General features: G+C 40.1%; 4 protein-coding genes across 10 annotated transcripts; 2 read left to right on the top strand and 2 right to left on the bottom strand.

The window, feature by feature from the left end:
* Positions 1–163: 163 nt before the first annotated feature.
* zbtb33 (zinc finger and BTB domain containing 33) lies at positions 164–6718 on the bottom strand. 4 transcript variants are annotated; one of them, XM_030740241.1, is made up of 2 exons: positions 6258–6718; positions 164–3542 (listed from the first exon to the last, which is right to left on the bottom strand). In XM_030740241.1, the coding sequence occupies exons 1-2, from the start codon at positions 6568–6570 to the stop codon at positions 1690–1692; spliced, it is 2166 nt and encodes a 721-aa protein (XP_030596101.1). In that variant the 5' UTR covers positions 6571–6718; the 3' UTR covers positions 164–1689. The 4 variants fall into 4 exon arrangements, with proteins under 4 accessions (XP_030596101.1, XP_030596102.1, XP_030596103.1 ...); XM_030740242.1 differs by lacking the exon at positions 6258–6718 and adding an exon at positions 5894–6159; XM_030740243.1 differs by lacking the exon at positions 6258–6718 and adding an exon at positions 5902–6159.
* A 750-nt stretch (positions 6719–7468) lies between these two features.
* Positions 7469–11687, top strand: nkap (NFKB activating protein). 3 transcript variants are annotated; one of them, XM_030739274.1, is made up of 8 exons: positions 7469–8080; positions 8380–8460; positions 8696–8760; positions 8848–8940; positions 9020–9062; positions 9148–9351; positions 9749–9898; positions 11269–11687. In XM_030739274.1, the coding sequence occupies exons 1-8, from the start codon at positions 7608–7610 to the stop codon at positions 11441–11443; spliced, it is 1284 nt and encodes a 427-aa protein (XP_030595134.1). In that variant the 5' UTR covers positions 7469–7607; the 3' UTR covers positions 11444–11687. The 3 variants fall into 3 exon arrangements, with proteins under 3 accessions (XP_030595134.1, XP_030595133.1, XP_030595132.1); XM_030739273.1 differs by having other exon boundaries at positions 8845–8940; positions 9023–9062; XM_030739272.1 differs by having other exon boundaries at positions 8845–8940.
* Positions 11688–12705: 1018 nt separating this feature from the next.
* On the bottom strand, positions 12706–15066 carry ndufa1 (NADH:ubiquinone oxidoreductase subunit A1). The gene is made up of 3 exons (XM_030739271.1): positions 14808–15066; positions 14629–14718; positions 12706–12852 (listed from the first exon to the last, which is right to left on the bottom strand). Exons 1-3 carry the CDS (start codon positions 14907–14909, stop codon positions 12832–12834), a joined length of 213 nt encoding a protein of 70 aa, XP_030595131.1. The 5' UTR covers positions 14910–15066; the 3' UTR covers positions 12706–12831.
* A 616-nt stretch (positions 15067–15682) lies between these two features.
* On the top strand, positions 15683–21757 carry upf3b (UPF3B regulator of nonsense mediated mRNA decay). 2 transcript variants are annotated; one of them, XM_030739993.1, is made up of 11 exons: positions 15683–16069; positions 16298–16404; positions 16480–16586; positions 16679–16777; positions 17218–17328; positions 17412–17455; positions 17539–17727; positions 17811–17968; positions 19943–20264; positions 20342–20486; positions 21151–21757. In XM_030739993.1, exons 1-10 carry the CDS (start codon positions 15959–15961, stop codon positions 20480–20482), a joined length of 1389 nt encoding a protein of 462 aa, XP_030595853.1. In that variant the 5' UTR covers positions 15683–15958; the 3' UTR covers positions 20483–20486; positions 21151–21757. The 2 variants fall into 2 exon arrangements, with proteins under 2 accessions (XP_030595853.1, XP_030595852.1); XM_030739992.1 differs by having other exon boundaries at positions 20342–21757.
* The last annotated feature ends 1599 nt before the right edge of the window (positions 21758–23356 follow it).

Below are 23356 nucleotides of genomic sequence, written 5' to 3'. Positions count from 1 at the left end.
TTCGTTCTGAGATATCAGAGAAGGCACACTGTAGACACAAACAAGAAATAAAATGTAACTGTTTATATGCTGGTAGACAATGAGTAAAAGAATAATTTATTTGCTGTCAAAATCAAGTGCAGTGCTACACAAACACACACCATACATCACACACTGGTGTTAATCTGTTTATTAAAAAGAAAACCTGGATGATGACATGACAAAGAACAGATTCCCCTGTTAGCACTACTTGTACTAACCAATCACTAACCCTCAGACACAATGGAAAAGAGCGGAAAAAATATAACATATTAGAAAACATCCTCTGCCTGACTGAGTGCTATAGCTATATATATAGTGCTATAGTGCTATAGCTATGGACTGTAATAATCAGTTTATTTCCATCCTATCATCACACACATAGGAGAAATCTAGCATTGTACATGTAGCCGGGCAGATTTTGTCATTTTAAATGAAGGGAGGTGGCATGGCAATTGACAGAAATAAAAAAATAACAGAAAGCATTTAAAGGGGACCTATTTTGCTCATTTCCAGCTCCATACTAGAGTAGTTTTGCATGACTCACAATTCAAAATCATCCTTATTACTTATAGTCGCATTTCTTATACTGGGCATTAGCCTGAAACAAGCTGATTTAGCTCGCCCCACTGGTGGGACACAGACTATTATATGTGGATGATGAATGATTACACACTCACTCTGTTAAATATGACCAGCCATCATTATAACAGTACACGTTTGACAGGGAAATCTTAATAGGTCCCCTTTAATAGACAGAAAAAGTTTCTTTTTCAGTGTGCTACAAAAATTAAATAACTGCATACCCAGGATGGCAAAATACAAATATATTTCAGTTCATATTCAACATTCTCTTGTACAGAATTAGATTTAAATCAAAAATGGGAATGATCAGTCCTGAAAATTCATTATTTCATGTGTAATGTACCAAAAACTGGCTGCACATACACACACATTTAAAAAAAAAAAAAAGAGGTATCATACCTCAGTTAAATAGGTAACCCCATTTCTATTTTATCAAACAGGCCGCAGCTTAATGTCATTTCAGAATTAAGAGAATGCGACATTAAAAACAAAAAACAAACAAACAAAAAAAAAAAACACACACACACAAACATTTATTTGTACTTCAGCACCTTTAGCTGAAATTTTCTGGGTGATACAGACACAGAGCATCAGTATACATTTGAGCCGAGAACAGCAGTGACTTCAAACTGTGAAAATTAAATAATTTTTTTTTTTTTTTCATTCATCGAAACTCTCCATTTCTACTTTGTTTTAACCACTTCTATTTCTTTGCTAATGTCATTGTAATGTATCTGAGTGATATAAAAAACCATGGCTATTAAAAAAAAAGCAGAGTAACATGAGCAAAGGTACAGTCACATTACACCATTCGCTCTATATTTCTTCACTTATAAAGACAAATTACTTTCCTGATTTGATGCCGGCTCTTGCACGTTGCAACTCACACACACTGGGAAACTTAATAACTGTGTTATTACTACAGTATTAGTCCACTAATTTCATCAAACTGACAGACTAATGCGACCATACCTTACAGCTGACACTATTAAGAATTACATGAAATATTGTTAATGTGGAACCAAAGAAAAAATGGGGGAGGTTCACCTAAAAGGCACATATGATAAGGAGTGGCGCCTGCTGTGCTTAGTAGTACTCCGTTGCACCCTGTGGAGGCGTGTTCATAGTCGACTCCGGTTGTGCGCGACTGTTAGGTGGCATGTGAGCGTCGGGTTCGACGAAGATGTCGTCCCAGTTCAACATCCTGCTTTGGGTGGACGAGTGGACCGCTTCACCGACTGAGGTTATGTGATGCACGCTGCCATCCTCGGATATCACCGGGACCCCTGGCCCATCTGTAGTCCATGAGTACGACTTCATCTGCACCGTTTTACATGGCAGCAGGCGGTACAAGTTGTTGGGGCCATCATCTTTCTCTTTCCTCCCACAGGGATCCTGATTGTGGACTTGCTTGCAGTGAGCAGAGAGTAACTGGTAGTTTATAAACATTTCATTGCACAACAAGCACTGGTACCTCCTCTCTCCTGTGTGGTGGATTTCATGTTTAGTTCTGTACTCTGCGAGGGCAAACACCTTATTGCAGTAACGACACGGGTATTTCTTTTCCCACGAGTGGGTGTTGAAGTGACGACGCAGACTCGGCAAACACACATAGGGCCGTTTACAGACAATGCACACGTAGAAAGTCTTTCCGTCCATGATTAGCTCGTAGTGATCCTCGAGCTCTGTTTTGGTCCTCTTTTTGTTTGGTCCTGCCTTGGGTGACACGGGTGTTTTATCGAAGGGTTTCAACGGCGTCGCCATAAAAGCTCTCTTCCCTTTATTGGCTTTGGAGCCTCCTTCGCCTGGATCTTCTTTCACTGGGACAATGTCATATGTATCTTCTCCAATATTGGCATACACCTTACAGCCTGAAGAAAATGAATCAATTTCCGTGGCTGTGCTGAGTGTCACTGTCTTTTTACCCGTTATAGCAGATTTGGGAACGTTGGTTTGAACTGCCGAGCTTTCCGACATATCTGAGAGTCTTATTCTGAAGTTGCCCTGCTGAGTTGAAGTAGAGACGTGCTTCTTGTGGACTCCCATTATGTCACTATTTTCAGAGGGCTGAGAGGCACTCGATGGCTCTGGGGTCAAATTGCTTATTCTGGCTGGTGTTGAGGGAGCACTTCCTGAGGAAACTCTAGCAGGGGAAGATGAGTTGTTGGAGCTGCTGTCTGGACTCTGCAGAGGGCTCCTGTCTGTTAAACTTGGCTTAGAACAGCTGATGTTGGGAGGATTTGCTGCACATGGTTTTGAGGGGGTGGTAACTTTGTCTTCATGTTTTGACACCATATGATTTGATTCTACGTTTTGGCTTGATGGGGCATTTTCTGAATCTGCTTTCTCCAAATCAATGACCTCACCAGAGTTGGCCACTTTGTTGTGAGCGTCTGTTTGCGAGACAAATAGAACATCGTTGTCTGAGTCCTCCTCATTACCTGCAGGCTTGTTCACCTGATTGAACTCCTCTGCAGATATTGAGAAGGACTCTGTGATGATCGGCATCATCTCTGTGGACGTGTCACTCTTACTTTCCACCTCCTTAGACAAACCAGGCAGGCCCTTAACTTGTGATAATGGTGAACCCAAGTTTGCAATGAACTTGACTCCCAGTATCTGCCCAGCATTTATGAGCTCCTCGAGCATGTCAGAGCGGACTCGGATGATCTTTGAGCTGTAAATATAGTTGAGAATCTGCTCAAAGATCTCGGGCTTGATGAAGTTTAGTTCGATCACTTGCCCAGCGACGGTAAACAGCTGGTGGAAATACGTACTCGAGGCAGACAGGATGGTTTTGTGAGCTCTGAACTTCTTGTCCTGTATGATAATAGTGATGTCGCAAAATAATCCATGGCTCCGCTGCTCATTCATGTTCTTCAGCACAGCTGCTGAGTACTGTGTGTCGGTCGCAGATATCAGCTTCAGACTTGGCATGTCTACAAAGAGAAAAAAAATTAGAGTCAAACCTGTGAACACACGACAACGTCAAGCAGGTAACATTTATTTATAAAGTGCTTTTCACAGACTCAAGAGTCACAAGGTGCTAAATAAAAGGAAATCCACAAAAGCTTAAAGAAATAAAATGATTAAAAGAGCACTACAATAAAAAAAAAGTTAAAAGGTAAATGGAAGATAAAAAAAAAATACAAAATTAAGATAAACATTAAAAGTACAGCTTCATTTTTAGATTGTTTTGTGTAATTTTTAATTTGTAATTTTTTTTTTTTTTTTTTAATTGAGCAACTTTATTTTGCCAGTTTTTATTTTATTGTTCTGACCTAGTCTACTTTATTTAAGCTATTTTGTTATAGGTTGTGTTTCCCAGTTTCCCAACTTTTAGGATAAATAAAGCATTATGTCTTATTATGCCTTGATTATAACATTGCATCACGCAGGTCAACTTGCGTCAAAGAGCTGGCTCAAATTCAGTTTTGCTGTTTCCTGCTTTTCTAGTCCAACAGTATGTGGCACAGGACAGGAATACCTCAACAGCCAGGAAGACTTACATGAGGAGGTTCAACCGGAATTATAGGTGATGTTTTTTCAACACTTCCTCTTAGACACACTGAATCAGCTAGCTAGAACCATGGTAATGTCTTTTTTGGTGCAAATGCTCAAGTCTATGTTCACTCATTGGCCAATCTATTGACTGAACATCTGGAGGCAACTGTCTTTTTTTCCCGAGCCTCAAGCTGGGGTCTTTGATTATGCTCATTATGCTCACTTTACATTTCAAAGAGCTACAATGAAAACTACAAATTTGCTAGTGAAGTGTTTTAGCTAACAATAATAATAAAAATAATAATAATAATAATAATAATAATGATAATGATGCTAAAATCATAATTATAAAAAATGTTAATAAAATACAACAGAATACTGTGTTCAGGTGTATATACTACAGAGCGGCTTTATAAAAAAAAATTGATCAATAAATTCAATAAAGGAAAAAAAAGAGATGACATAGTGGCTTAGTGTAACAAAGTGTTAAGTTTTTAAAATAACACTGAAAATTGCTGAAGAAGTGTCTTCAGAATATTACAAAATATTCCAGCCATCCATTTATCTCACTTTCATATCACTCCATCCCACTCTCACACCAACCCTCTCCATGTCCTTCAAATACATCCATGAACCTCTTCTGTGATTTCCCCCTTTTTCTCCTGCCTGGCAGCTCCATCTTCGGCAGCATTTGCCCCTTATATCCACTATCCCTCCTCTGCACATGTCCAAACCAGCTCATCCTTGCCTCTCTAACTGTCTCCAAACTGCTCAACCTGAGCTGTTCCTCTGATGTACTCATTTCTAATCTTGTCCATTCTGGTCACTCCCAAAGAAAATCTTAGCACCTTCAGCTCAAGCCCCCTGTCTTTTTGTTAGTACCATCATCTCCAAACCAAACATGATAGCAGGCCTCACTACCATCATGTAACCTTTCCCTTTCACTCTTGCTGCTAGCCTTCTGTCACAAATCTCCCCTGATAATTTATTTATATTGAAAATAAAGTGAACACGTTTAACCCAAACAGAAACTAACAGTAACCAAATCATCTTCACCGACTCACACACCATTGATTTATTGATTTTAGGCATGTTTACTAATTGTTCATAAACATAAAACATTTTCCTTTTTAGTTTCATTTAGTTTCCAAAGCAGGTTTGCTCATTGCAGTTTAGCCGTTAATCAGTTTCAGTGGTAGTTTTTGTCTTTTTTTAAAATCACTGTATTATAGGAGACAGCTCTAGTGTAAAAATTTGGAATTCCTGATCATGTATTACCAAAAAAAACAAAAAAAAAACCGACAACACTCAGCCAAGTGGACATCCCCTAAAGAGCACCTCATAAGCAAAGACTACACCTGAAGCGATTTGTTTTAGTTTAGTTTAACTATGGCAACCTTGGACGGGATGAATCCTTGTCTGTGCCAACAATGTCAGACATGCTAATTATTTTAGCCTGGCAACAAAAACAATACCGTCTCATTAGCTGACGGTGAATAAACATCAATTTACCGGAATTTTTTAGTCTCTTGTGAAAAAGAAAAACAGGTTAAGAAACACATTTAAAAAACGTTAACGGGGCACTGAGCCACACTGAGAGCTCAATTATTATTTCTACTTTAGCTTTTAAGACATCTGTCGCTAACAAAGGTAGCGCCGTTTCCTCTTTAATGAATCGCGGCCCGCTGTTTAGCATCCTGTTAGCATCTCTCTAGCGCAGGATGCCAGTGAATAGATGCCAAACGGAAATCCTCTCAAACAGCAGCGTTAAATTAACGACGTTTACCTGCAAACCTTAATGACTTTCGCCAGAAGTGAGCAGGATCGCAGCCAGTGGGTATGTTAATGAACTACAAACAATGGCTAACAACAACAGAGCGCCTCAGTGTTCATCCTCAGCCACCAGGAGTCGCCATCGTAAACGAATAACAGCTATCAAGTACAAACTATATGGCTTTAAAAGACATTTAAAAACATCACACTGGCTTCATAAAAATATAAATGAAGCTCAGTTCGGAGGTTATTTCGCCTGAAAACTGTTTACTTTTTTTAAACGCCGGTTAGCATCGCGATAACTGCCGGTTCACCAGCCTCGCTTTCAAAATAAAAGATCGCAATGATCACAGGTGAATATACAGTAAAATTTATACCTGCGGAACACCGTTTGGGTTCAGCCTCTCTTCTTATGCCAGGAGCCAGCGGTGAAAAGCCCTTAAACTCTCTCTGAAGCTGATCGTACATCATCTTCCTCTTTAGGCCCTGGTACGGGTTATACTTTTCCGCGTGTTTTGCGTCGTAGTGCTTCTTCATATTGAACTCCTTGAATAAAACCTTCTGTCTGCAGATGAGGCAGGTCGCAGTGGTGTCCAGCTCCGTGAAGAAGTACTCCTTCGCCACTTTCTCCTCCACGGGCTTGCTCACGGGCTCCGATTTTCTTTTAATTTGAACAATAGAAAAAGACATCTCGATGTGCGGAGCTGCGCTGTTTCTTTGCTGCTAAAAAAGGCACAAAATAAATGAACACGCAGGCCAGTTTGCGGAGACTGGTACCGCTAACGATAGAGTGTGCAGTAGGAGACACGATCGTGTGTTTGGTCGGTTAAATCCCGGTAGATCCGGTGGCGTGTGAGCGCGTAAGCGAAAACCGGAAGTTGGGTTTTTACCGTCACGAAAGTCTTTGTCAGTTTGGTCAAATGGTTAAATGTTTGAATATAATGCCTGCCCTAAAATTAATAAATCTGACTTTGATAAATTCCCCTCATATTATAATTAATTAAGATAAAACTAACACTGACACTGACACTAAAAGAACTAACAGAACATTTTTGAAGAATAAAAAGTAAAATAAACCAAGTCAACTCACTCTGGAAACTGAAACAAGCAAACAAATAAATACAATTTAAAGGTAATAAAAATATTTAAATTGATGTTCTTTTATTATTTGTTTTTTCCTCTTCTTTCTATGTTTTTCATGTTGTATTTCCTATAAAATAAAATTTTCGTTGCGTCTTTAAATGGCATAAAAATCCCTTTAGAGAGGAGCAATTATGTCTAAAATAGAAATTTGGTTTGGCTCTCTAAGAAATGACGTCGTTGTTGTAATTACTTCTATGCATTAAGAGCAAAAAGATTACAACAGTGCATAAAGTGTTTTCTTTGCATTCAGAGTATTTGCATTCACTTCAGTATGTTTACATTTTCACAGTATATCATTCTTGATGTTATACAGTATGTTTAGCCACAACTTAAATGAGCTATACTTTCCTGCTCGGTCTTTTCATCATCTGTGGGAAATATATCGGTTTTGTGGGAACTGTTTGCGATGGGATACGACATCGGATTATTTTTAGAGAGGGACCAAGCAGGACTTCCTGTTATTGAACGGTCTCACTACGCACGGATAAGAGAAACTGAGTGCGACATGTTCTAAATCTCTTAGATACTGATTAAATTAATTATTTTCTACCCGTCCTGTAGTAAGTCTCCTGTGGTCAGAGGGTATGCCTCTGTCGGATCGGTCAAGTTCTGACGGCGGCGGGGAGTCTCGCAGTCCTCGGGCCCGTAGACCTCGGACCCGCTCCCGCAGCCGCCACCGCAGCGACAGCCGCGACCGGAGCCTATCTCCGGACAGCTTTGGGCCCAAACTCCCGAAGCCGCGCAACCGGGAAAGGGAACGCGAGGAACGGGAGCGTCGATTTAGAGAGGCGAGAAACATCAGAAGGTTCCGCATAGGAAGCCCCCGTCGTAGCGGCTCCAGGTCCAGGTCCAGATCCAGGTCCAGGTCCAGGTCCCGGTCCCGGTCCCGGTCCCGGTCCAAGGAGCGCCACAATAACAACACCAGCAGCAACAGCCACAACCACAGCAACCACTGGTCCGAGCCTCCGGGAAAACACGGCGGCCTCAAAGATGATTATTACTACGAACAGCAGAGGGACGACGCTCAGAGACAGAGACAGGAGGCCTTCATCGCAAGGTATGAAAACCCCTCCATCACTGTGGAGAGCCATTGTACAAATCAGTTCTCAGGTATACATGGCATATTCACGCATCTTATGATTGCCAACACTATGATTTGATTCGCCCTAAAGTCAATAAATTATAATTATTATGCATCAGTTTTAATTAATTTTCTGCCAAATGACTGGTACACAGCTCAGATTAACAGTCCTCTACAGGTGGAGGGCTCTTGAATGTATCTGCAGCTTGATATATCATTTAAAAACCGCTATTTGTTTTGCAAACCAAAACCATATTTCTGCCTTTCTGTTTCAGGCGTCTGCAGGAGCGGGAGAGGATCGGTGAGCTGGGTTGTCCTGAAGTTTGGGGATATTCGCCCAGAGTGAAAGAGCCGGAGTGAGTGAAGAACTTCCTGTTATGAGGAGACAGAGTAGCTACAGATTCTCAAAAAACATTTTTATTCAAATTTCTTGTGACTTTCCACCTCAGGTTATCTCTTAAAGTCTTTAAAATGTCTTAAATGCAGCATACTCATACCCTAGGAGAGGAATCAGGTGTTATTTGTTCAAGTGGCAAAATCTTAAATTTCTTTTCTCTCACACCCCCCCCCCCCCCCAAAAAAAACCCCCAGCTCAGATGAGTTCACACCAGTTGAAGAAGATGAGAAAAACACCAGTTCAGAATCAAGCTCAGAAGGTACACAGAGTTTAAATACAATTTACAGCAAAGCAGTGTGTTGTGCGATTTTTATAATACACCCGTTCTGTCTGTAATTATCAGAAGAGAAGAAGAAGAAAAAGAAGAAGAAAAAGAAGTCCAAGAAAAGAAAGAACAAAAAGCACTCAGAGGACAGCGAGCTGGAATCAGATTCAGATGGTAAGGTGGTCAAAAGGAAAATGAAGGCCCGCCAGATAATCAGATTCATCAACTGAACTGTCATGTTTATGTGTTTCAGAAGAAGAAATAAAGAAGAAGAAAAAGAAAAAGAAGAGCAAAAAGTAAGTTCTGATATGAAGCTGTGCACCAGCTCTGTTGAAATGGAGATTTCCATTTTGACTCACCAAACATCCCATTTCTCGTAAGGTCTAAGAAGTCCAAGAAGAAGAAGGCAAAGAAAAGCCGGAAGGAGTCCAGCAGCGCCTCCAGCAGCGAGGTGTCAGAGGAGGAAGAGGAGGAGGAGGAGGATCCTAATGGGGTGATGTGGGTGGAGAAGACCTGCATGGATGAACATGTGGTCGGCCCTGAGGCTCCGCTCACTCACATGTCTCAGAATGATCGACCTTTGGAGTGAGTCTTTGTTCGTGTTTTTCTGCTTTAAAGTGGAGTGCACCTAACCCTCATGAAGCTTAAAAAAAAAAACTATTGCTATTTGCAGTGGAATATACACTGTCCTTATATTCCTGTGTCCAGTACGGAAAGCTGAATCAGTGGCAAGCTTATAGATTGGGAATAAAAACAACTGATAGTAGAGTTGAAGTTATTTTTGTAACGAATTGGTTCTTTCGATCATTTTTTTAGCTAAAAAAAAATTAAATCTGTTTGATTTAGTTCATCAGATGTGACAAAGTAAAACCTACTCTATGAAAAAGTGTTTCCGTACCAGTACAAAACCTGTTTAGATCAATCAGCAGACTAAATGTAGCTGCCTGTGTGAATAAAGCATTTTTTTTTTTTCTTCCTCTAGTTTTGGTCATGCCCTGTTGCCAGGTGAGGGTGCTGCCATGGCGGAGTACGTGAAAGCGGGCAAACGTATCCCAAGAAGAGGAGAGATCGGTCTCACCAGCGAGGAGATCGCAAACTTTGAGAAGTCTGGTTACGTCATGAGTGGCAGCAGGTGGGTAATGTTTAGAACTTTCACCTCAGCTGTGATCCAGTTTATGCAGGAGCAGTTAAATGTATTTAAGAAATCAGTACGATGCTGTGATTTTTGTGATTTTTCTCACGAGTACACTCCCTGGCCAAAAGAAAAGGTACTACCTGGATTTAACTAAACAAAGAGGTTAAGAGTCTGGATAATTATTGCAGTGATTAATAGTTTTGGCCTGGCAGCAGGTTATTTAACCCTTACAGATACAGCGAGTAACTTCTCATTTATTAAAAGTAGACAAATTGGAAGAAAAATCCTGTGTGTGTGGAAAAGATGTTACTCTATTTTAGGTCAAATAAACAAAAATTTAGCCTATCCCAGAGTGACGGGTGCATCAGGGTAAGATGAGTGGCAGGTGAAGTGATGCGCCCATTATGCCCAGTGTTTAGTGGCAGTGCTATGAGCTTGGGTTGATTCAGGTGGTCAGAGGGGTATACTATGGACGAAATTCAACACAGCTGGGCTTTCTTTGATTTTGCTGGTTCCACAAAACAAAAAACCCCAGTCAGAGATAATGGGGATCACAGCAGTGGTTATCAGGTGTCTCTGTTAAGTTGGACTCACTGCTTCAGGCTCTGTGCTGACAGGAAAGGGGCCATTCATGGGTCATATGACTCTCCTTCCACACAAAATGATCCCTATGAGTGCCGCCTATGCCAGTCAGAGAGGTTATAAGATGATGATGATGAACATGGTGATTTAGCCAGGTAAAATGAGAACTGCTTTAGTGACACAGAAAACTCTGACTTTAAGCTCAACATAGCTCGCTTCATAGTGCAAACCTCAGGTCTAAATTTAGCAACATTACGTGCCCAAAAATGTTTTTTCTGATAGCATATTCCATGATTACACAGGCACCTTATTTAAATACATTATATTTGATACTGATGCTCAAACCTCTGTTGCAAATGTAAGACACATGAAAAATATCCTTATTCATTTGTCCTGGTCAAATAGAAATAAGAGAGAGGCTCACTCTGTGCTCCCAGAGGCCACCAGTGATGAATTTGTGTTTTACCTGTTGATACAGACACTAAATCTCTGTAATCATTCTTTCATTTCATTTTCCTAAACACATCATTTGCAGCAATGAGCTCAGCTGTGACCTACAGTCTATATAATTAATCTGACAAATTCTGGAGAACGTGCAATATTTTTCTTATTTTCTTCAGAAACTTACTTTTTTTTTGCCTGAAACAAAAGAAGCAGATTTCTTCAAATGTGTTTTAATTTTACTAATATTGTAGCATTTGCTTTAGGCTGGCTTGAGGTGGGCAGATTCAGGGGAGTGTTTCAACTTTTTTTTCTGTAACACTGACAAATTTTTCACCCTGCAGACATCGTCGTATGGAGGCTGTGCGTCTGAGAAAGGAAAACCAGATTTACAGCGCAGACGAAAAGCGAGCGCTGGCGTCTTTCAACCAGGAGGAGAGGAGAAAGAGGGAGAGCAAGATCCTGTCGAGCTTCAGGGAGATGGTGTACAGGAAAACCAAAGGCAAGGAGGAGAAGTGAATGGCCAGCCGATCTACTGTTATTGGAAACCTTTATTCTTTGTCTGGTGGCATGGGGTGTAAAAAAATTTTCTCCTCAGTTTCAATGGAGTGTATAGTGCAACATTATTTTAAAAAAATGCACCTCAATAGTAGTTTAGTTGTATTTTCCTTTCCTTTTCCTCAGTCTCGTGTTCATTTCCTCTTGTAATCTTCTTCAAATGCACCTAACCAGAATGTTAAATAAATTTTTGCTATTAAATAAATTTCTTTCTGTACTCACCAGGAGTTCTACTATAAGTGATAAATGTGTCCAACTATTCAAAATCAACGGAGCAAATACTAGAGAAAATTTTGACATTCATACTTTTGCACTTTTTCAGTCCCCTTATTTTAGCAGTTTTGAGCCCCATTACCTTCTCAAATACAGGAAGTAGCTACATGAAATTTTCAGTGCTGACAAACAAGTTATGCTAAAAAAAAAAAAAAAAAAATGCAGCCAAGTCAAGTATACACCAAAAGTATCACAATTTAAATCTCAAATCTTGTTTTTGTTGTGAGCACTTTTCCCCCCCTATTTTCCACATTTGAGCATCAATATATGGGATGTATCATAGTTTTAGCAGTAGGAGTAACAGAAATTAGCACTTCAAAAAGTGCATATTGAGTAAGCTCATATCACAGTGTGGGATGGGTGATCGGTCAGAACAGCATGTGAAAGGTCTCCTTATTACTCACATTTTTGGTACCAGGCACATCTTGTGTCCTTAGTTCCCTTTGTTTTGGTTTGTTTTCAAGAACAGCTTAAATCTGTTTAACAGCCCTGAAATTTTCATGTCTCCTGTAATGAAGACGTTCTGTTGGAAAAAAATGAAGCTACCTGAAGTGCCATTTTTCGACCCACACTTATACTATGATTATTGTGTGGTTTCATTAGATATTATACAGGTATTGTACAAAAAAAAAAAAAAAAAAAAAAAAAAATCAATCAGCTGATTCTGGCAGGGTCAGATGGAAACTTTCTTCACATTTGAATATTTTTTTTTATCTGGTGTGAGCCCCAAATATCTTCAGTAATTGTTTCAGCTCCTTTACATTTGAACAGTTAATGTGATGCTGTGATGTATTACAGCTATGTGACAACAGTAGGTATTGTGATACATCTTGAGTCCAGTAAACCTGCCAACATTCAGAAATAAGACTAGATTAAAAAAAAAAAAAAAAACTACAGTCCTTTTCTCATCTGTTGCCGGTCGAAATCAACATAAGAAGCCTCAGAAGATCTCCAGGGTGGAAGATTTTAATCAACCATCTTAAAAAAAACTGACAATTTAAACAAGTGAATGTTAAATATAATTTTTAATGTACAACAAAGAACTTTTCTTCTCTTGGGTCTCTCCGTGTCCATTATCAGTGGATGTTCTCAAGTCCCTGGTGAGCAAAAGGAAAAAAAAAAAGGATTAAAGTTTTTATACATGAGCAGCCATCACGTTCAGCTCAGACTTTTTAGTCTCCTTCTAGGCTCTACACATGACTGACACCTCCCTCGCTGCCTGTACATCTTAAGCATTTTATTAGTGGACAGATTTTGGTAGCTTCAGTTAAAATTTTCAGTGTAGTTCTGACACTTGAGCCAGAACAAAGACGACCCAGTGTGGTACAATTAGCAAAGCTAGATTCTAGTGTGTGTGGTTATTACGCAGAGAGCATGTTGGGATGATCAGGTTACATGACAATGTACAGTTTGGGGAAAAGTATCGTTAAAGATGTTTGAATCACCTCTTACCATGTAAGAAATGCCAAAATCCATGAATAGTCTCAGTGTTTGCTTGTCTGCATGACAAATGCAGCATTTAAAGAAATGACAGGAATCCAGAGATATCTTAGTGATATATCAATGAGGTGCTTAGTCACGTGTCTGTTTACTCCCAGTGAACAAGAAACAGAGATAGGTGACAAAATGTGTCTAAAAGCAGCGCTGGGAATTTGTCACTGGTTTTCTGAGTGTCTAAACAGTACTGAGGCTGACGGAGCCTCGTTTTCAGGAATAGATATTCCCTGATTTGGTGTTTCGATGATTGTGGTAGAAGGCGCTGTGCATCATTTCGTGTCAACGGACCAAATGTTTTTCCAGCCTGTCCATCTCTGACATCACTGAAAAAAATTCCAGGGTGATGACACACTTCTTAATAGGAAAACCAACAAATTTTAGCTTGCTATGGTTATTAGTTTGCGTCTGAAAAATTATGTTTGTGATGAAATGACAGGCATTTTGAAATCGCTATATTTAGAGAACTATAACTTTAAGCTATGCCATTCAAATTTGGGGGCCAAATATCTGCTGCCTTGACTTCAGGAATAGGAAATTTCAGAAGTGTAGCTGAAGTTCAACATCAAATTCTGACAGCTTGAATTTGCTTGTAATAGAAACCTAAAACTTTATTTTTTAAAAATTCATATGTTCACAGGCAGCATCCACAGCCCCAGAGTGAACATTTTAATACCTGTAAAATTGACAGATTTTGTCATAGAGGTATAAAATTTCTTTAGACTTCTGTTCAGTTTACTTTCTTCTGAATATATGGAATGACCCCTGTTTAACATTTCAGCCCAAAGCTTCCCATAGATCTGGTGACTGAAGTCCACGTATGGTCCTAAAAGAGACCCATTCTCCCATCAGGACAGAAATGATTAATCACAGGACAAACATGATCACTGAGATCAGCTTTATAATGATTAGCAGTGACTCTTCCCTCTAAAAAGTCAAGCGGACCCAAACCATGCCCCCACACACTTTTAATCCCAAATGGTGTGCTGAGACAAGTCAAGGGGGCAACTGCCCAAAACAATAATGAGTCAGATTTAACTTTACTGTGTTAGTGCACACCAAAGGGTCTGACTGATAGCGAGGAGGCAATACTTCAGATGACATACACATGACTCAATGAAAATGACTGACTAAAGTAAATAAGCAATACTGAAACGAGCGTAGACGTTTGTTCTTGGCTTTAATGGTGGGTGTATTGTCTGTATTTGCACATACTGCCTTTTATTAAACTGTGCACACTAATGTCAGGCGATTTAAGCGACTTTTATAAATATATAGACTCCTGTAGTGTCAGAGAAAGGCTATAAAGTAGTCCAAAATTGGGCACTTTGCTATCTGTTTGTATAACCTCTAATTATCTTAGACACTGGGAGGCTAACCTTGGAGTCAAAGTAACGTCGCGTTCCGGATACTCGCTTGTCTCTCTCCATCAGGTACCACTGCCAGGGAACCCGAGCGACTCTCTTCTCCTGCGGGGGGAAAAACACGCTCTTTAATCCAGCAGTGGGGCACACCGCACGGACAGAGCCGCACCTGCAAGCAGTGTCCGCGTCCTCACCTTTCCTCCGTTGGTGAACTTCTGGATCTGCGCGGTGGCGACGCCCGGAACGATCAGACATACGGCCATGAGACCGAGCCCGGGCAGAATTTCATACCACATGATTACAACGTCTACCTGCCAGGCGACAAACAGGAACTCCGAGGACAACCAAGTTGCCCCCAACACCACCAAAAACTGCTGTTTTTTTTTCCCAGAAACTAGCAAAATGTCGACCGTCCCGACGACCTCCGTTCCGCTTCCAGGACAAGAGAAAGTCTTCCTGGTGAGGTTTTTCAAAATAAAAAAAACCTGGGGCGTACTTATACATAGATATATGTTTATTTAAAGGTTGCTTTTACAGTTAAAAATGAAACGCTGATTGGACTTAGATATTTAGAGAGAAAATTAATTTAGTTTTAATGAAGGTTTCTAATAATTAAAATCATATGTAAGTTGATGTTTTTGCATCTGGAAGCTTGTTTCTGCCACTGAAAAAAACAGACAGAACAGTCAGAATGTCGGGGTTATTATCTCTAAATTTTGAATTTCGGGTTGTTATATCAAAACTTCGACTCAATCACTCAAATTTTATTTTAGATAATAACCTGACATTTTGCCTTATGGATGGCAATTTTTTTTTCTCAGCGCCGGAAACTTTCCATTTTATATGTGATTAAAAAAAAAAAGCCAAAGGGAGGTTGTAATACCTTGATTTTTTTTTAAAGTTCAACGTGGCACATTTACACGTTAGAAAGAAAGGGGGAAAAAAGGGGGGGGGGGGGGGGGGGGCACGAACTCAACATGCACAAACTCAAATAATAAAATTAGTGTGAGCTTTTAATTTGAAGTGTAGCTCAAAAGCGGAAGCTCATTTTGCCTCACTCTAACATCATTCTTTTATAATGGCACAAAGTAACGAATGATAATAATTCCTGTCCGGTACAAACGGATTATAAATATTAACAAAAAAATCTAATTAATTTGATGAACCGCGATTGTTTTTTATCTACAGCGACCCCACCCGGCGGTGATACTGAAGCGCAGCTCCAATCGTCAAGGAAGGAAGTTCCAGTTAGTTCGTTCACTAGCAGCGGCTAACTCGCTGAAAGGTAAACAAGTCTGCTGAATGAGATGAGACCCAAATTCGGCATAAAGTAGCTTTTTCAGCAATGAAAGAAGACAAAGAAAACACTCGACCGAAGGAGAAAAAAGTGGAGATAAAGTGTGAAGATGGAGAAAAGACTGAGAAGTCCAAGGAAAAGAAGGAGGCCATGACAAAGGTAAAACTTGCTAGCTGCAGTAGCTCATGTTGCCATAACCCGCCAGTTGCGGATGTTTAAAAGGTTAATAAAATTAGCGTGGTTTTGTTTTGTTTTTTTAATGTAGTATTGTTTTATCATGTCTCGCGTGCATATGAACTTTGTAAACGGTGCGTGAACCTAAGAAAACTGTTTATCACCCCTATCTTTATTCTCGAGGTAGTTCACCTGTCATTTTGTTTTTTATAGATTGTGATCAGACGATTACCACCAAGTCTGACCAGAGAGGAGCTGGAGGAGCAGCTGCAGCCGCTCCCAGAGGTGGACTACCTGGAGTTCTTCTCTAACGACACCAGGTAAGTTTACCTGTAAAGATGTCTCACAGTTAAATATTATCTCGTTATCTGAAGCGGGTGTTTCCCTTCTTTTAGCCTTTACCCTCACCTGTTCGCAAGGGCTTATATCAACTTCAGAAAGCAAGAGGATATAGTCCTCTTCAGAGATCGCTTTGATGGATATGTATTCATTGACAGCAAAGGTATGAATGGCGGGAAGTAACTAAAGACATTTAAAGATTTCCACAGGAAGGAGCTGAAGTTTCATCTCTTTCCACATGCTGTTTACAAACAGGTCAGGAATATCCTGCCATTGTGGAGTTTGCACCTTTTCAAAAAACTGCCAAGAAAAGAAGTAAGAAAAAGGATGCAAAATGTGGAACGATTGTCGAAGGTAAATATATTTACCTCTGCTGATAAATAGATAAGTCTCTGTTGTACATTATAGTATAAAATTCCCACTTGAAGTTCAATTTAACCCTCGTAATGTCCTCCCGATTGCCATACACCTATTGTCCTCTGGAGTCAAAATGACCCGGGATGGTTTGACTGTCTTTTTTGATCCCATATTACAACAGATATTATTAAATTCAATAAAAATGCAAAATTCTAAATTACTTTAAATTGAAAGTGCATAGTATCAAACAACCCCTCTTATTTTTCAGGTCATTTGATGAATATAAAACATATTTTGATAGCAACAGATATAATTTGGGGTCAAAAATGACCCAGAACATTACGAGGGTTATCAGTACTTAGTGATGTATGACGATACAGAGAACCAGTCTTACTATAAGTATTAACATGTTTATTTGTGTTATTTCATTCTTTCAGATCCCGATTACAAGAAATTCCTTGAATTTTACAATGGGGATGAAGAGAAGCTGACATCCACGCCTGAGACCCTGTTGGAGGAGATTGAGGCTAAATCAAAGGAACTCACTGGTATGTTTAGCAGACAAGTATTGGTAGTTCTAAATTAAAGATGCTGCAGGTTGAGTAATTTTTAATCACTTCCTTTTTGCAAGGTAAAAAAACAACTCCTCTGCTGGACTTCCTGAAGAATAAACAGGTAAGTAAGTTCTGATCTAGGTATGTATACGTAACAGAATTTTAGAGACTGGCCTTTACACACCATGTTTTAATGCTGTTCAGAGACTCAGGGAGGAGAAGAAAGAAGAGAGAAGAAGGAGGGAACTTGAGCGCAAACGTCTGCGCGATGAGGAGCGTCGCAAGTGGAGGGAGGAGGAGAGGAGGAAACGCAAAGAGGCAGAGAAGATGAAGAAGCTTGAGAAACCGCTGGAGAAAGACAAGGACCATGTTAAAGAAGAGCCAAAGATAAAGGTGTGTGCTGCAGTTGAATCAAGCAGTTTGAAACTGTGTACCACTTTCAGTGTCTTATTGTGTATTTAATTTTACTGTTGTAGCTCCTGAAGAAGCCAGACAGAGGTGAAGAAGGAGAACCTGAGAAGCCAAAGGAGAAGCTCAAGAAATCAGAGAAGCCAAATAAAGAGGACAGATCCATGGGGAGTGCTGATCATAAGAGACGTCAGAACTTCGAAAACAAGGAAGATCGAGGAAAGAAGTTAGTGGATTCACTTTCTAAACTCATAGGCATCCACAGCTTCTGCTCTGTTGGGAATTTTTGCCATTCATCCAGATAAGCATTTTTGAGCTCAGACACTGATGTTGGACAAGAAAGCCTGGCTCACAGTCCCTGCGGTATGCAGTGAGGTTGAGGTCAGGGATCTGTGCAGGCCAGTGAAGTTTTTCTACATTAAAACCCATCCAACTATGTCTTTGTGAACCCAGCTTTGTGCACAGGGGCACAGTCATAATGGAAAAGGCTCTTCCCCAAACTATTCTCTCAAAGTTGTAAGCATACAATTTTCCACAGTGTCTTGGTAACCTGAAGTATTAATATTCCCCTCATTGGCACTAAGAGACTCAGGCCAAACCCAGAAAAACAACCCCATAACATTATTTCTCCTCCACCAAAACTTTACAGTTGGCACAGTGCAGTCAGGCAGGTAACATTCACATTTCCACTTCTCCAGAGTCCAGTGGCGACGTGCTTTCAACCACTCCATCCAACACTTTTGATGTCCTGGGTGTGATCCCCTTGGTGTCCAGGCTTGCAGGCAGAATAGAATAGAATGCCTTTATTGTCATTATACAGGATGTACAATGAGATTGGAGGGCCACTCCTGTTCAGTGCCATGCAATAGAAAGTCAAACTCTCTAATAATAATAAAAAATATAATAATCTAATATAATCTAAAAATATACAGAAAATAAAACAGTGTATAAAATATACGAAAAATAAAATGTATAAAAATATATACAGAAAATAAAATGTATTAAAAATACAGAAAATAAGAGAATGTATAAAAAGATATACATTGGTGCATATATACATTCATAAGAAATATATACATTGTAAGAAAAGTAAAATAAGTGTATACATATAATAATGAAGATGGTGAATATTGCACTAGTGAATGAATACTGGATATTACAGAATATAGGAGTGATAGATATTGTTCAGTATGAATAGTATAATATTACACAGAGATGTGGGTATTGCACAGTTAAAGTGGGTCAGTGTGAGAGTTCAGCAGCTTGGCCATAGAAACCCATACCATGAAACTCCCAGTGCAGAGTTTTTGTACTGATGTTAATGCCAGAGGAGGTCTGAGCTCTACAGTTATCGAGTCAGCAAAAAGTTGGCGACATTTACACACTACAAGGCTAAGCACTCATTAACTGTACCTGGTCTGTCACTTTGTGGCTGAGGTGCTGTGGTTCTTAGATTCTTCCACTTTGCATTAATACCACTTCCCGTGGAATATCTGTGGAATATTGAGGAGGAGGAGGAATTACCAATTCTTCCACATATGCTTGATTTTAATTAAGAAGTAGCTCAATATTTTTGCACATATATTGTAGATCTCTAACACCTATTTCTCTGTTAGTGTCTCTGATTGGTGTATTTGGACATCAGTTGATCTGTTTCGTACAGAACTCCCTTCTTTTATCAATCCACAGAGATGATGAAGCAGAAAGACCGAGATAGTTATCTCTGATCTAAGTTTTAGGTTTTGTCAACCCAGCTAATGCAAGTGACTCCAGGCTATGTCAGACTACAAATATTGTCCAAATATTCCCGAGAGGCAGCAGGTTTGTCCTTTGCATAACTGCTCTGGTTACTTGGTTGTCAAACTGCATTAACTTCAGGATATTCAGTGGTTCATTAAAAAATTATAATGTAATGATGAGAAGTGGAAAATTCCAATAAAATCAAAACCTATGATGTAAAAAAAAATTGTTATATTTTCACACAATTTTCATTATCCACTCCACAACAACGGGCCACTTCCTGTTTACAAAAAAAAAAAATAATGAAAAGTTGTAAGAGAAGTCAACTGACAAATTGATGATGGGAAACATTTTTATAATTAAAAATATATTTTTATAAAAATTAAATGTACATATAAATGTACTGCTGGTGTCTGTTATGGCACTTGTAGTTTCAGTCAAGCTTGTGGTTTACCCCCAGGGGGGATGATGACGGGCGGAAGGAGTTTAGGGAGCGCGACACAGATCGAGACAGAGAGCGCGACCGAGAGCGTGAGAAGGAGCGGCGGCAGAAAGAGAGAGAGCGCCTGAAGCGACAGGACGAGGAACGGCGGAGAAGGAGGGAACTGCAGGATGGAGAGAACTCATCCAAAAAGCGCGAGGAGCAGGTTAAAAAAGATAAAGCCTCTGAGAAAAAGAAAGGTGAAAATGTTGCAGACTCCCCACACAGTGAGAAGCCAGAGAAGCCTGCTAAAGACAACAAGAAAGACGAGGGTGGGAAAAGAGAGCGGCTACGAAATAAGGTACCAGCTCATGGTTCTGAAATCATCGCATGATTTCATGCACTTGTGTTTCTGAGCCTGCTCTTTCTCTGCGACAGGACCGGCCTGCTATTCAGCTGTACCAGCCAGGCGCCAGAAGCCGTAACCGCACTGCAGGAGGAGGAGGAGCTGAATCCCACTCTGCCGACAGGAAGCCAGAGACCGAGGCTAAGAAAGTGGCTGAGAAAGGAGATGACTGAGCAGATTTCTACCTGCAGCATTTTTAAGTTTGGCGAGGAGAGAGGAGACAGGCCTGTGGGGCTCAGAGCAGCAGTGTGGCGTCTCGGGGCCACAAGCAGCGCTGCATTGGGGTCTCCCGGTCTCAGAGGCAGAGGTGTGATTGTGGGAACCTCTTAGTGCCTAAATGTGACCCTGTTTAGTTTTATTTGTTCAAAGAGGTAACCTGTGGAAAGAGTTTGGCTGTAGGGCACATTAGTGAAGCCAAAGCTTTCTTGGACCACGTAAACTCAAAGTGACCTTACTTCAGTAAAGTTTCTCTGATGGAAAACGTGCAGTAGGCACTTCAGACTTTAGCTTTCAGCTTGTCTTTCATCTAAATCTCACTCAAACTTTCCAATCAGTCAGTATGTCTACATTGCCAAGCTCTACAGCCTAATTACTACACTCTCTTTAATTAATTTTCTGTTGTAGCAGTGCCATTTTCAGTTTGAAGTGTACACATGAAAATTACATCTTTGGCTCAATCCCAGCATCCACACTCATAGACTTTGAGGTGTGCTCCTGCTAAGTCTGTGAGGACTTACACTGGCAGACCTTGTAACTGTCATTAAGCCAGTTTTCTGCAGATTTTACCTCCACAGTTCAGTGTTGTGTTAGGAAAAAAAAAAACAGGAAGTTAGAGGAGCAGCTACCCAGAACTTCAGAGATATGCAAAAATATTGAGCATATGCTTTATTACAGTTTTTTCTAAACTTTTGCTTAATGGTATTTTGACTAAAACTGGAAAATTATAGTAAATATGAGTTTCCTCTCATCCCCTCTATAAGGCAGGAGTCTCGAACACATGAGATCAGACAAAAATATAAAATAAACAGACCTAGCCCATAATAATAGGAAACCTGTTCTGGCTTTAAGGTTCTTGATGATACCATTTTGAGGCCTTTATACTCACACATTACTGCTGTGAGGGTTTCATGTTTAGGGCTTGGAGTTAGTCTGCTTGGATAGCTGTATAATCCATATGTACCATAAACTTGTGGAAATAATCTGTACTTCTGTTATCTGGGATCAACTGTTTCATTTCATTGTGTCATTGACAGAGGAGAAACAGCCATTTCTGACTTGACTGGCATGTGGAGTTAGAGCTGAGTTGACCAATCTGTGGCCTTTCCTCTTTTTCTACTCTCAAACTGTCCTTGAAATATTCATCTGTGATGCTCTAAACTGAATGCAGCATGAAAACATATTACTGCTGGTGATGTTAACATACTGTAGCCTCTTGACTGGTAATAAAAGAGATCTTCACTAAAGTGTGTGTATCTTTTTTTAAAGGTATACAGTGATCCAGTATTTGGAGTGGATATCAGTCCTAACTGAAAAAGGCACCGTCTTATATTGTGGAGAAGGCTCAGAAAAAGGAGAAACTAGTGCAACTGTAAATGAGTCTGCAGGAGCCCTGCAACTTTCACTTTGAAATTAAACCAGACTGTTTGTTGACATTGCCAACTTTTAAGACCCCAGTTCTCCAGGAGTGGAACAGAAAAACATTCATGACCAGGTGAAGGCAACGTTACAATCTTTAAATGTGAGAAAATAAGTCATTAAACAATGTTTAAAAAGAACAACACAAACCAGGAGAAGTAAGGGCCAATGACTGACTTAAAATAAGGACACGGAACCAAGGTACTCCTAACCTATGGGGAAAAAATAACACGAGCTGTTCCTATACCATAGTAGACACATTAGTACAGCAGGTGCCTCAAAACCAATTACAAGCATTCATAGCTGCCTGCACACAGTGAAATTACCACTATAAAACTAACCAGCAACAGATGTTTGCAGTAACAAAAAGACATGGAGACAGGATGCTCACATTGAATCAACTGTTGTGACTAACTGATAGGTGCCCTTTCAGGCAGGTCCTTTCATTGTTGTCATTAGCAGTATAAACAGATATTCATTGGTTGGAGCAGAGAATGCTGCACCAGTAAATTGAGCATGTGGTTGGTCAGAGGAGGAGACACCAAACCTAAAGAACACAAAGAGTTAGGATCTGTTTGACAGCACTCATTGGATTGACCAGTACTCAGAATAATGGGAAAGTTCAAGGAACATAGTGAAGATGAAGAACTGTAAATTTACACAAGTTGGGAAGTTCTCTTAATCGAAGATTCCAAGATGCGCCACCGCTTTGCCAAAGTTTAGAAGAAAACCCAAACTGTGACCCTCCAAAGAGATGAAATTGGTTAAGATGTTCAAAAACAACCAAGGCTCGACCCTTCTATGAACTGCAAACTGCTGGAACACCAGCATCCACTGTCCAAAATGAAGAGAGTTTTACATCACCACGGACTGAGAGGGTGCTGACCAACAATCAACACCTTCAAGCTTGACTGAAATTCGCAGCTGCCCACACGGATAAGCCAAGTGCATTCTGGAGAAAAGTTTTATGGCCAGATGAGACAAAGATTGAGCTGTTTGGCCACAATGGCAAGAGGCATGTTTGAAGGAGTAAAGGTGAGGCTTTGAAACCCAAGAACACTGCATGGTGGTGATAGCATCATGCTCTGGGGCTGTTTTGCATGCAAGTGGTACTGGTATATTTCACAAAGTGAGTGGAATAATGAAGAAGGACTACCTCAAAATTCTTTGACTTCACCTCAAATCAACAGCTAGATGGTTGAAACTTTGACACAACTGGGTGTTCCAAAATAACAACGATCCCAAGCACACATCAAAACTGGTTTTGAAATGGATGAAACAGGCTATTGTTAATTCTCTGGACCGCAACCCTATTGAAAATTTGTGGAATATTCTTAAAATCCAGGTCCATACCAAAAACTAATTTAAATTAATTCTGCCAATTATGCAGAGAAGAGTGGTCAAATATCCAG

The sequence above is a fragment of the Archocentrus centrarchus genome, chromosome 10, assembly GCF_007364275.1.
Source record: "Archocentrus centrarchus isolate MPI-CPG fArcCen1 chromosome 10, fArcCen1, whole genome shotgun sequence".
NCBI lineage: Eukaryota > Metazoa > Chordata > Actinopteri > Cichliformes > Cichlidae > Archocentrus > Archocentrus centrarchus.
The sequence above is the reverse complement of the archived record's forward strand: the minus strand, read 5'-3'. Positions and strand labels throughout refer to the sequence as shown.

Excerpts from the sequence above, each read along its gene's own strand:
- zbtb33 (XM_030740241.1), bottom strand. The coding sequence starts at position 6,570 with ATGTCTTTTTCTATTGTTCAAATTAAAAGAAAATCGGAGCCCGTGAGC. Across the intron at positions 3,543-6,257 it reads ACCCAAACGGTGTTCCGCAG|ACATGCCAAGTCTGAAGCTG; the intron begins GTATAAATTTTA and ends TTCTCTTTGTAG.
- nkap (XM_030739272.1), top strand. The coding sequence starts at position 7,608 with ATGCCTCTGTCGGATCGGTCAAGTTCTGACGGCGGCGGGGAGTCTCGC. Across the intron at positions 8,761-8,844 it reads TTCAGAATCAAGCTCAGAAG|AAGAGAAGAAGAAGAAAAAG; the intron begins GTACACAGAGTT and ends TGTAATTATCAG. Across the intron at positions 8,941-9,019 it reads GCTGGAATCAGATTCAGATG|AAGAAGAAATAAAGAAGAAG; the intron begins GTAAGGTGGTCA and ends TATGTGTTTCAG.
- ndufa1 (XM_030739271.1), bottom strand. The coding sequence starts at position 14,909 with ATGTGGTATGAAATTCTGCCCGGGCTCGGTCTCATGGCCGTATGTCTG. Across the intron at positions 14,719-14,807 it reads AGTTCACCAACGGAGGAAAG|GAGAAGAGAGTCGCTCGGGT; the intron begins GTGAGGACGCGG and ends TTCCCCCCGCAG. Across the intron at positions 12,853-14,628 it reads GACGTTACTTTGACTCCAAG|GGACTTGAGAACATCCACTG; the intron begins GTTAGCCTCCCA and ends TTTGCTCACCAG.
- upf3b (XM_030739993.1), top strand. The coding sequence starts at position 15,959 with ATGAAAGAAGACAAAGAAAACACTCGACCGAAGGAGAAAAAAGTGGAG. Across the intron at positions 16,587-16,678 it reads TGTATTCATTGACAGCAAAG|GTCAGGAATATCCTGCCATT; the intron begins GTATGAATGGCG and ends GTTTACAAACAG. Across the intron at positions 17,969-19,942 it reads AAGGAAGATCGAGGAAAGAA|GGGGGATGATGACGGGCGGA; the intron begins GTTAGTGGATTC and ends GTTTACCCCCAG.